This window comes from Silene latifolia, chromosome 7 (genome assembly GCF_048544455.1).
Source record: "Silene latifolia isolate original U9 population chromosome 7, ASM4854445v1, whole genome shotgun sequence".
Taxonomy (NCBI): domain Eukaryota; kingdom Viridiplantae; phylum Streptophyta; class Magnoliopsida; order Caryophyllales; family Caryophyllaceae; genus Silene; species Silene latifolia.
The window spans coordinates 105683518-105696868 of record NC_133532.1 but is presented as its reverse complement, the minus strand read 5'-3'; the positions used below and the strand labels follow the sequence as shown (position 1 = coordinate 105696868).

The window sequence follows — 13351 nt, the reverse complement described above, 5'->3', positions numbered from 1 at the left end:
TATGTTGGCCCTTGGGATTTATCTTTGCTTTAATCCACCTGGAGTGGAGTGACTTCACTTTTGTCGCGTCTCTATGGCCCTTGTATGCCGTTTGCCATGGGTTATTTATAGCTTGCTCAATAAAAAGCTTTATTTGGTTCTACTTGCGGTATTTGTATAAAAATGCGGTTTTGATTCGCTTTCTATCTCTTGAAATCTGGCTCAATCTCAATGAATCTAGTATGTTGTTAGATGTTGATAAGCAGAAACAGACGATGAGCGAATTAAGCTCTAGGTAAGTAGCTTGATGGACGGGTACAAATAGGTTGCTTCAATTGTTAATATATACTCCATACATAATATCAGAGCTCGATTGTGATATCGTCAGTTGATTGGCTCAAATCAGCCTTTTCTCCGATCTCCATAATGAGCAAGTCAACTAGACGAAGGTGTGGATATGGATAGTAACACCATTCCAACTTGTAGTTTTAGCAAAAGTAATGATGCTTCTTATAAGGATTGAGGGAGCATCTCTTATTAGGTCGAATGCAGGAAATATACAGAAGCTAATTAGCATTCCACAAGTTCCACATTAATGGACCTTCTTCTGGTCTTTTGGGTATCTTGAATGATTTGTGAGTTTTCTCCCACTACACTTCTTTCTGGTGTTTGCTCCTGATATTTTTGTCTACATTGCCTAATTCTAGCTTCAATTTTAAGCATGTTTTTGATGGCTAAAGACAGCTATGCTTAATCACTTGTTGCCACCGTGACTTTTCCGCCATCCTGTCTTAAGATTAAGCTTTATTTTGATCAGCGTGTGTTAATTTGCATAAAAAATGCGGATTTGATTCGCCTTCTATTTTTCTAAATCTTGCTCAACCTCATTCAGTTAAACAACGGTTTGTAAATGGAGAGTAGATGTAGCTAGTATTTACAAGGGAGTTAAGCTTCACCCTTCTGGTCAGAAACTTGGAGGTTTACAGATGTGTAGCTAGTAGAAATTGATGTGGGATGGGCAAGCAGCAACCGACAGGGCTGTGGCGATTACACGAGAAATTCGTAAAAATTGTCTTGGTTATCATTCCATTTAATAAACAGAGCCAAAATATTGCATTTTCTAGGAAGATCAATACTTGGTTTTTACATGGTTTAAACTATTTTTAAACATTTCGAAACTATCAAAATAAATACTTTACTTCAAAATATAATAGAATTATATTTCATTGAATTATTATTACTTCAAATACATTAATATTAAATTCAACTTGATTAATAAATTACTTCCGCAATATAATAACGGTCCGAAATTACGGGGTGTCCCTCCCTATGTAAAGAGACTTAGCTTTGAAGGGAATTTTAAGCAACAGACGACTGTATTTGCATAAAGCCACTATTCGTAACTTGCTCGAGAAAGGATTGAGAATCAAAACTCGGATCAAGTGAAGTTTCATAAACCTTCTTTGCAAAAGTTTGAATTGCTGTGAATACGGGATAGTTGCAAACTCACAAAAAAATGTAAATTTAAATGGCAACTCCGTGATAACTATGTATAAAAGGCAAGTTTCTTTTCTTACCAGAGTAAGTTAATTCACCAACATATAGCTACAGTGATCACAAACTTTGTCAGAATTTCGTAAACCCGCCAACTTCCAGTGTCCATTAAACGGTGTCAGCATTTTCCAGTCATTAAACTAGATCAACCCAAATCATCTATAGTACTCCGTAGTATAGTACTGTGCTTCCCGTCATATGTGTCAATGAAAAGGAAAGGGCTATCAAAATTATCAAGCAGGACCCTTACTGTTCATGCCAAACATGACATCAACCCAATATTACCGGCTCATCGTAGAAACGACAGAAGAATCAGATAAGACCTCGTTACATTCGATCCTTTTCCAGCCAACCCATATGCCGCTACTAGAACCAGCAAGTTTATAATACAAAGACAAGAGCAATTTTTTAAAAGCTAACAAGCTGTATCAAATACATCAGAAAACAGATGAGTACTAATACTGAAGACCGGCAGGCCATACATTATAAACTGACTTGTTGGATAACATAAATTACGTATTTTCTAGTTAAATACTAGAGATTATAGTTAAGATCAGTACCAGATTAGTAAGGAGATCATAGAGTTTATCTACTTATACGTGGGCTGATCAACATTTTAATTTTGAGTTTAAGCACATCCTGAACTGACCTTAAAAGGCATAATAGGGGACAAGCTGAACATAAACGCAGAATAAGTAAGATACACTGTTTGCGCAGCTGTCTACCATCTGTGGTTGGAGCGGAATAATCGAATTTTCCAATGGATCAGCTGGCCAGGAACATCAAAATCTGTGCTTGCATCAGAATGCTCAATTTGCCAAAGTAGATTGTACTCACATGACATGGGTTCTGCAGATTGGCTTTTGTATATGTTGTCTAGAGGGGTTTCCACGACCTCCTTTGTAGAGTATTAGGATGTCCTTTGTAATTCACTATTTCTTCTATCTAAATGCATCCTATGATTCTTCTGCAATTTAAAAGAATAAAACAAGGATATATTGATGGTTTGTTTATACCGTAAACTAGTCAGGCTCGACAAAGAAGCGGATAACGGGCTTAGGACGTACGGGTAAACGGGTAAAGCACTAGTTTTAAACTTTTAAACATAAATAGGGTTGCGTTGTGTTGCGTTGCCTTAAAATCTATCTCCACTGTTTATGTCGTTTGGTCTCTTCAGCCCTCACTCCTTCCTTACTCCTCCTCAAGTACCCACCGCACCATCTCCTCCCTAATTTAATTATACTCATATGATTTCATTCAAATATATAGTGAATATAATATAAGTTAATTGTATTTTGTTATTTTGATGGATTCCCAGTTATGTATATCCGCAAGGTAGATCCAGAGGTAGACTTGATTGTTGACAGGCTGTTATGCCTGAATTCTATTGAGAAGGTACGGTGGTAAATCCCACTTTTTTTTTATTATTATTTTTATTATTTTGTTAAATCAAAGTTATTTAGCTACTGATATGATGTGTGTTGTTGGTCTGTTTACAGTACGGTGAAATGCAATCCAGATACTCTATATTTGGTTCCAAACGCATGTACGTAAATCATCTTCTACTCTATATGCTTGCTTTTACATATATAAGATTTACTCTCCTGTTATTAAGGGGGGATATCACAGTGTTTGTTCATCATTCTAATTTCATAGGATCCGTGGGCCCCGCGAACCTACTTTTCCTCTCTCAAAGTACGACCGACTTGGTTCACATCGGAAACTGTAAGTATATCGCTTATCTTTCTTTCAGCTATTACCTCTATTTTTGCGTCAATTTTGAACTCCGTTATAATCATGGCAAAGTACTCGTGTTTGTTTTGGTCGTCAGATACTCTCATCACTCATGTACAGGATACTGGTTTATATCGATTCTATTGTCACTAGATTTTGTAGCCATTGTTTTATGTTTAATGCATGGGTGTTTTTTGTTTTGGAAAATTTTCAAGGTTGAGTGAGTTTTTACTAAAAAGAGAAGAGGAGAAGGAAGAGCGACGGAAGCTTAAGAAGCAAAGACAGAAGGAAAAGGAAGAGTTACAGGAGCTTAAGAGGCAAAGACAGAAGGAGAAGGAAGAGCGACGGGAGCTTAGGAAGCAAAAGAGGGAGCTTAAGAAGCAAAAAAAGGAGCTTAAGAAGATAAAGAAGGAGAAGAAAGAGCTTAAGAAGGAGAAAAAGGAGCTTAGAAAGATCAAGAGGGAAAAGAAGGAGCTCAAGAAGAAGAAAAGGGCAGAGACAAGAGTAAATGATGAAGATGAAGCTCCCACGAAAAAGCTCAAGCTTGTTGAAGTAGAAGATAACCTTGAAAATGAAAAGGAGATGATGAATTTAGAGGGCGTGTCTTCAGAAGATGCTGACCAACAAAGGCGATGTGTGCTCTCTTGTGATCCTGTTGGAAACTTGATGGCTGACCAACAAACGTAAGTAATGTGTAAAAGGTATTAATCATAAGTAGTAGTGTTTAACAAGTTACCTAAATTATTCACTCTGTCAGCACCAATTTAGAGAGTGACTTGTTACTTTTATCCTAATAAGAGACACAGTTACTCTGGGTGTCTGGTGTTTTTGCCAAGTACTTTTATGATCTGAGAAAGCTTCTATTTCTGAAAGTTTTGGATGATGAACGATTTCTATGCCCTAATAATCGCGTGTTTCTTCTATGGCCCTTGTTAGCGGTTTGCCATGGGTTATAACTTGCCCAATTAAAAAAGGCTTTATTTCATTCTACCTGGCCTGTGTTATTTGTATAAAAAACGTGGTTTTGATTCTCGCTTTTCAAACTCAATGACGTTGGAGAGGTTTTGTAATTGTAAAAGAAGACATACTAGCATATGGCTAGATGTTGATCAACAAAAATAGGTTTGATGAGTGAATTAGGCTGCAGGTGAGTAATTTGATGGAGAGGTACACATGTGCTGCTTCTATGGCTCTTGCAAGATGTTTTCAATGGGTTAATAACATTCACCGGAAAAAGGTTATTTTTCCCTCTATTTCGCTAATTTCAGCTTGTTAGATCACACTTGATTGATGATGCCAAGTTTCATTGTCATTTAATGGTTTGCTTCTTAGTTATTGTTAATAGCATTTGAAGTTTACAATTACTCATCAAGATGGTGCAAGAATGATCAAGACAAAGAATATCCCTAGTCTAAATCGAATGTTGTAAACAAGGTTGTGTAACATACTCAACTTGTCAAGTGACTGCAGAACCGTGCAACAGTGCAATGCATTGCACTTGCATCTGATACAACGGTGGAGATAATTTTTCAAAGAAAAATTTCAAACTTACAAATGTTTACAATTTTCATTTCAGAAATCTTTTAAGCAAAATTATAAGAGTAACATGCTTTATCATATGAAAAATATCTAAGCTTTTGAACCCAAAGAAGTACATATACTTTTCCTTAAAAAGGGGAACTTTGTCCTCCTTAACTTAAGGAACCATGTCCTTTGCTTTATCATCAAATCTTTTGAGAGTTGCTGAAATCTTTTCATTAAGCCTTGTATTGATATAAATCAGTTACACTACTTTAAAAATCATTTTAAAATAATGAAAAGTTTTCATCATTTCCAAAGCTTAGTTTTTATAATAATTTTTCTACTCTTAGGCTAGGTAGCACCAAAACGGACACGGACACGGACACGGACACGGACACGTGATAGGGCATCCCATGAAATTTAGGACACGAGACACGTTATTTAAATTTAATAAAAAAAACATATTTTATGGATATAAATAACGTATGATTTTATTTTTGTAATGTATTTGATTCTAAATTTAATGTATTTGATACTAAATTTAGGTAACTTAAGGTAAATTTCGACTTTAACTATACTTATTCTCATTTATCACCCAAACCAATCTTCTAACCAATCTCTTTTGACAATTTGTTCGTCGTCTAAGCTATAACATTTTTAGGCGTGTGTCCGACGAGTGTTGGGTGTCCGGATGTCCGACACGGTGTCGGACACGGGATGGCTAGTTAGGAGGAGTGTCCGTGCTACCTAGCTCTTAGGGTGCTTGTTCCTTGCCTATATAAGGAGTTCTCTACCTCATTCAAAACCAAGACTTTTAAGAGCATTTTATTGAGTAATCTTTGCAAAGCATTTCAGAGTCAAAAACTTCTGTTTTTCTTTAAGTATTTGCAAAAACGTTTTAAGTCTTAAAGTCTTCAAAAGTGCTGAAATATCTCCATGCATCAGTCTGCTACACTGTTACATAATGAGTATGTTCCGTGATTCTCGTGTTTAGGTCTTAATTGTAATATCCATGTTCTTAAGTGAACCACTGAGATTCTGACTCTGTAAACCGTTGAGATAGAACTTAAGAGTTGAAGCGGAGTAGCTTTGAGCAAGGGAAAGTCTTGAAGCGGAGTAGCTTCAAGCAATTGCAACCGGAGTAGGTTGGCGAGTTATTTTCATTGTAATGGTTTAGTTAAGTTTGAGTAAATTTCTAAACAAGCAATAAAATAACGGTTGGACGTAGGCTCCGGAGTAGGAGTTGAACCAATTTTTTAAACATCGTCTTGTTTGTTTATTTACTTTTACGTTCTTTTATCATTCTACTTTTATTCATCAATCTCGCTGCCAATGTTGTGCAACAGTCACTCATACTGTTGCATAGACCTGTTGTACCTCTTGTGAACTTACAATTCATTAAGTTTTTCAAGTTTGTACTTAATAGCTCTTACTTGTTGTTTTAGCAGGAATTCCCCTGAAAGGATTCGGCCTGATGATTAAGTAGTATAGGTATCTAATTCTAATATTTAAGGCAAAAATGTAAATTGACGAATGGAAAAGATTGAGTATGAATAATATTGTATATGCTTCTTGGATAGATTGAATGGTAACAAAAGAACGTAAGATTGAATATGTAAAAATAATAGGCTAATTATGTATGTTTTATATATTTTTCAGTTGTCCATTACAAATGTTCTTCCATGCTATTTATAGTCATTCTACTCTAACGTTACAATTAATCCAACGTTCACTTTGTTTGTTGGAATCGTCTCCTGATTAATAGGGCATATTTCCTATTAATCCGGTTGACCTATTCTAACTTAACAACTTCCTATTCTTCTCCTCTTGCACATTGTAATTTATGGAAATAGCATGTTCTTGTGGTTGGACTTGGTCTTCCGTGAGAATAGGGCATGTGCATAACTGTCTTGCTTGTTTGCTGATTAATCATCCTGCTGGAGAGTTCCATCAGGCTATTCTATGTTTGCTGTCAGGCCTTTATTCCTGGGTCTTAGCAGCTTATTCATTCTCTGTTGTTCTCTTCCTGTCAAATATAAACTGTATCTGCCCGGACTCTGGTTACCCCAGTCATTCTAATCGTATCAGGCTAAACTGAAGTCAGACCAGGCTAATTTGGGCCTAACAATTGCCCCTTGATATTTTACCCATGCTGGATCAGGCAAGGGGTGAGATGTCAATTTACCGGGCTCAAAAAATAAAAAGAATCACAATTACTCAATGACTCTTAGACTTCTAGTGACCGTTAAACACTGCAACGGCTAGCATGATGATGTTACGCTGACAGTTTTGCAATTTCTAGGGTTTTTGCACCGTCATTTTGCTCTTATAAATACGGTATTGAAGGTGAGTTTATTCTTCACCAAAATTCTTCTATTTTCCTTACTATATTCTCTCTGAAATTCTTTCTTATTTCCCCAGGAATTAAAGCTTTCTTTGCTGCCTGCAATTCCTAAAAAATTCTGTTAATTTTCACAAAAATCTTTATCTTTAAGAAACATTTAAAAATATGGGAGCTAAAAAACGCTGTTCTTCTCAGAAGGCTGCAGCTGATCCTGAACCAACAGATATTCATGAAGAGGAGGTGGTTGAGGTTGATCCTCCTGCTCGTACTATAGCATTCAAATACCAAGATTCTATTTTCTCTGCCCTCCGATCACTTGAGTCTTCTTTTTTTGAAGAGAATCTGCTGAAAACAAACTATGACGGGATTTTAAGGGAAAAAAACTGATCCCTGACTCAGTCGAGGTTTGGATTCCTGAATCTTGTCCGGTCAGGGCTAATTGGACATCACCAGGTTGATTTTGCATCTATGAGTGAGCGTTCAAGGCTGGTTGTAAGTTATCTTTCACTACTTTAATGATTGATACTATCCGAGCCATGGAAGTATCCCCCTTTCAAATTATGCCAATGGTTTGGAAACTTGTCCATTCTGTTGAGAACTTATGTGCCAAACATAAACTTACAATTACTGTCAATGATATCAAGGCAATATATCACCTAAAAAATCATTCTACTGGTCGTTTTAATTTAAGAATTAGGTCCAAAATGTCTCTATTAATCACTAACCTGGATTCGGGAGATGATAAAGGCTGGGCGAAGACATACTTATTCATCCGGACTGATAGTCTGGGGTCCGGCCTGGACTATCTGAGATATCTTCCTTTGGAGAGTGGTAAGTTTCCTGTATTTCTGATTCATATATATCTTAAATTCTATAAATTCGAGGCATCTAAATTTTACCTGAGTATTTTGGGGATATTTGCAGCGCCTGACTGGGATTCTGATCCTCTTGATGAGGAATATGTTTCAAGAATAGAGGATTTTCTTGCTCTTCCTGAGGAGGAAAGAACTTGGCCTGGTAGTCTGGGTATAGACTTGTTGCCCCGGTATATGAAGCCTAAGTTGAGTGTAGCTAAGGCAAGCTTACCTCTTCAGCTCTTTCCTGTACGTCTTCTTTGTATTTTTGCGTTGACTGTTTTCTTTCTATTACTTGTTTCCTGCTATTTACATGTGTCTTCTTTCGTTTATTCAGTGTACAGGTCTTTTGCTAGACTGGCTAGCTTCAGTGTTACCGATTTGAAGGTTGGGGTTGCTAGAATTTCTGAGCAATCCAGGAGTCAAGAGGCTACTGGTAGTGGGAGTGACAAGACTCTCAATATTTTGGTTTCTGATGCTCAGCCTCATAAGGAACCGCCCAAGCTTGCGTCTCCAGAAGTTGTCCAGCCTTCCAAGAGAAGAAGAGAGGCTGTTACCACTGAAGAAAAGGGGGAAGAAAGGGAGCCTATCCCTGCTCAGCCAATAAGTAGCATCAGGGGGGTGCCTGCTCAGTTTGGTGATATGGATGCTGCTCGGGCACAGATAGATGATTTTTGTGCCAATATCAGTGGGCAGCTTTTGTCTGACAACGCTCTTGAATCTTCTACTAAAGTTGTGGCTCTCCTGTCCTCCCTTATGGCAAACGCTGCTGCTCTTACTTCTCAAGCCAAGGAGGTTGGTTGCAGAGGGTTTATTACTATCACTATTATATTATATATATTTTTTTTTGTATTGCTTTCTTCTTTGGGTTTGATTAATTAGTTTCACTTTATCCCTCCTTAGGGCTTGGATGCTGGGTTGGCTACTGCTTGTCAGCTTAGAGATGCCCGGACTAGAATCATCGGCTTGGAAGAGAAGTTGGACAAGGTCAACCATGAGTTGCATAAGTCCAGAGGTAATGAGCCAGTACTTCAGTCTCAGCTAGGATCAGCCAGGGAGGCGTCTAGAGCTGCTCAGGCTTGCGAGGTAGCTACAAAAAATGCTGAGAAGGTAGCCAGGAAAGAGCTCGAAGCTGTCAGAGGAGAGTTGGCTGCTGAGAAGCATGCGACGCAGGATCAACTGAAGAAAATGAAGATCTTGGTTGTGAAAAGGAGCTGGTAGAGGCACGGCTTGCTGATGCTGCCCAATACTTCTTTGGGAAAGGTCGAGTTGATTCTATGAGGGATCCTGAGGCAGACAGGGCTAAGTGGGACCCGGATCGTGACGAGACAGCTTTGGATACCCAGTATCCTGACTTGGCCAATATGGGTAATGAAGAGGAAGTAGACTCTCCTCCTTCCAAGGAAAAATCTGCTGATCAGGAAATGGTAGAGGGTTGTGGGTCGGTTTCTGGCTCAAAAGATGTTTAGACTTTTCTTTTTGTTTTGGCCCATCCAGGGGGGATGTCCTTGGGATAAATATTTGTTTCTTTTGGGTAGTTTTAAGTAGGTCCTATCTATGGTGGATGTTCCTGGAATGAATATTTTGTTTGACTTTTAAATAATCAATCTTTGGTAGTTTTTCGATATTATTTTGTGTTTTGGGATATAGTTGGATGAGGCATGTTTGTAGTGTCAGGTGTGTACTGGATCGGGCCAGTTATTCGACTGGATTAAGCCAGGTTTTCTTGCAGTGGATCTGGCCAGGCTTTTGTGTTATGGGTGGGGTTATTGCCTGTCTGGAGGGCTTACAACCCATGCCTGTCTGGAGGGCTTATGACCCATTTATGACATACAATCCAGGGAAAGTCTTCCCAAGTTTGTTTATTTGAACTGAGCTCAGTATTTTAAGGCCTATTTTTGCAACTGAAAGTTGGGTATTTTTTCGCATATGAGTAATATGAATGCTAGTGGAGTGGCCCTCAATCTTGAAAATTTGTTTAAGTAAGGTGTGAATTTGATGAATGCATTAATTAAACAAATATTCAAGATTCTATTTGGTAAGAGAAGAAAGAAAAATGAGAACATTAACAAGTATTCAGGCACATAATAAGAAGAATCATATAGGATATTTATTCATATAATGGCAAATATCATACATGTAGTTGCATATCAAGCCAGGCAAAGGGGTAAAGTAAAGATTTTACCTGGGTTGGGGGAGCTATTTTATATATGAAATAGTTTCAAGTGTGCAACATTTCAAGCTCTGGGGATCATTTCGCCATCCAGGGTTTGTAGCCTGTAAGCGCCCTGACCGACTATTGAGTCGATCAGGTAGAGACCTTCCCAGGTTGGGGCCAGTTTGCCTGCGTTTTTCTCCTTTGTATTTTGAAAAACTTTTCTGAGAACGAGGTCTCCTATTCTGAATACTCTGGTTTTAACAGTCTTGTTGTAGCTTTTGGCCACTGTTTGCTGATAGGCTGCCATTCTAATGCTGGCTGCATCTCTCAATTCTTCTGTTAAGTCCAGGCTGTCCTCCATCAGAGGTGTATTGCTTGTTATTGTATTCAGGCTGTATCTGGTTGATGGGATGTCAACTTCTGCTGGGATTACTGCTTCACACCCATAGACCAAGGAATAAGGGGGTTTGGCCTGTGGATGTTTTAGGCGTGGTCCGGTCAGCCCAGAGGACCAGGGGGAGTTCTTCAGCCCATCTGCCTTTCCTCTTTTTTAGCTTCTTCTTCAGACAACTCATTATTACTTTATTGCTGGATTCTGCCTGGCCGTTGGCTTTTGGATAACCTGGTGTGGAGGTTACCAGGTTGATATTCCATTGTGCACAGAAAGCTGTTGTTCTTTTTCCCACGAATTGCGTGCCATTGTCACACACTATTTCTGAGGATATGCCATATCTTCATATGATGTTATGTTTGATGAATGCTATGACATCCTTCTCTTTGACTTGCCTGTATGAATCAGCCTCTATCCATTTGGAGAAGTAGTCAGTCATTGCCAGCATGAAAACTTCCTGTCCAGGCGCTTGAGGTAATTTTCCTACTATATCCATGCCCAATTTCATAAATGGCCAGGGGCGGAGATGGAATGCAGCTCCTCAGATGGTTGGTGGATGTATGGTCCATGAATTTGGCAGGCTTCGCATTTAGAGCTGAATTCCAGGCAGTCGGCTCTCAGGGTAGGCCAAAAGTAGCCTGTTCTGAGTACATTGCTTGCTAGGCTTCTGCCGCCTTTATGATTGCCACAGTGTCCTTCATGGATTTCTTATAGTATCTGTTCAGCTTCCTGTGGTTCCAGGCATCTGAGGTATGGTCCTGCCTGTGATTTCTTAAAAAGCACATTGTTAATAATAGTATATGAAGCAGCTTTGATCTTAAGTGCTCTGGCATCTTGTTTGTTTAGGGGAAGGATTCCTTGCTGAAGCCAATCGTAGTAGGGTTTTGTCCATGAATTGACGACATATATTGGGAAAGTTTCATCTTGTTTATCTATTGCAGGTTCTAATAAATGTATGATAGGGATTTTATCAAAATCAGGGGGGCTGAAATTGGATCCTAGGCCGGCTAGGGCATCGGCCTGGGTATTCAAGTCCCTAGGTATTTGATCAATATTGAAATTACGAAATTTGCTCTTTAAATTTTGGACAACTTCTAAATAAAGCATCATTTTTGAGTTTTTTGCAGTATAGACTCCATTTACTTGGTTTGAAATAAGGAGGGAATCAGTACGTACCTTCAGATTTTGCACACCAAGGTCAATACATACCTTTAATCCAGGTATTAGGGCTTCATATTCAGCTTCATTGTTGGTGGCTTCAAATGTACAATTTATAGCCTGTACTATCTTATCCTCCTGTGGTGATTTTAGTACTACGCCTAGGCCGGTACCCCTCATGTTGGCTGCACCATCGACAAACAGGGTCCATTCTATGTCTGTCTGGTCATTGGTCAGTCTGTTTACTTCTTTTATCAGGTCGGGTTCTAGGGCTGGACTAAAATCAGCCACAAAGTCTGCTAGTGCCTGTGACTTAATTGTCGTCCTGGGTTCAAAGGTTATGTTGTAGGTGCTCAGCTGGACTGACCACTTGCACATTCGTCCGGACAGTTCTGGTTTTCTAAGTACAGACTTAATAGGAAGATTGGTTCTGACTATTATAGGATGACTTTTGAAATATGGTCTTAATTTAGTACAACTCATAATTAAAGCTAAAAACATATTTTTCAAGTAGGCCATACCTTATCTCTGCATCTAGTAGACTTTTACTTACATAATAGACAGAGTGTTGCTCTCCCTCCATTTCTTTGACCAGAACTGCGCTGACAGCAGTCTCAGTGACTGACATGTATACTGTCAGGGGTTCGTCTTTGACTGGTTTCGCCAGCAAGGGTGGAGAGGATAGATATGCTTTCAAATCTTCAAAGGCGGTCTGGTGATCAGGAGTCCACTGGAAATCTTTATTCTTCCTGATCAAGTTGTAAAATGATTTGACCTTTTTGATGACCTTGAAATGAACCTGTTCAGGGCTGCTATTCTCCCTGCCAGCTTTTGTATGTCTTTGACCGTTTTTGGTGGTTCTAGCTTCAGGATGACTTTGATCTGTTCAGGGCTGGCTTCTATTACTCCTTTTGTCACTATATAGCCCAAGAATTTGCTTGCTGAGACTCCGAAATGGCACTTTTGTTGATTTAGTTTCGTGTTGAATTTTTCCAGTATTTGAAATGCTACTTCCAGGTCTTTGACATGGTCTTCTACCTTTTTAGATTTGACTACCATGTCATCGATGTAGACTTCCATGGTGTCTCCATTTTGATCTTTGGACATCATGTTGACTAATCTTTGATAGGTTGCACCTGCATTTTTTAATCCAAAAGGCATAACAGTATAACAATATACTCCTCTTTCAGTAATGAAGGTTGTACTTTCCTGATCCGCGGGATGCATCTTTATTTTATTGAATCCACTGGAAGCGTCCATGAATGTTAACATCTCGTGGCCTGCAGTGCCGTCCACCATTGCATCAATATGTGGCAGGGGAAATGGATATTTTGGGCAGGCCTTATTCAGGTCAGTGTAGTCCACACAGACTCTCCACTTGCCATTCTTCTTTTGGACAACTACTACATTGGCAAGCCAATCGGGGTACATCACTTCCCTGATCATTCCCATGTCCAATAGCTTGTCGACTTCATGATTGATGATTTCATTTCTTTATGCATCAAATTTTCTCCTTTTTTGCTGTACAAGCTTAAACGATTTGTCAATATTTAACTTATGAGTTATAATATCAGCATCTGTACCAGTCATGTCAAAATGTGACCAAGCAAAACAAGACATTTTAGTTTTGAGGAAGCTGACCAGATTGGGCCTGACTG

At 38.8% G+C, this 13351-nt stretch overlaps 1 protein-coding gene across 1 annotated transcript; it reads left to right on the top strand.

Moving 5' to 3' along the window:
* The first annotated feature begins 2825 nt into the window (after positions 1–2825).
* LOC141590475 (uncharacterized) lies at positions 2826–7519 on the top strand. Its single transcript, XM_074411067.1, has 6 exons — positions 2826–2928; positions 3033–3079; positions 3190–3258; positions 3483–3950; positions 7076–7134; positions 7284–7519. Exons 1-6 carry the CDS (start codon positions 2854–2856, stop codon positions 7517–7519), a joined length of 954 nt encoding a protein of 317 aa, XP_074267168.1. The 5' UTR covers positions 2826–2853.
* Positions 7520–13351: the final 5832 nt, after the last annotated feature.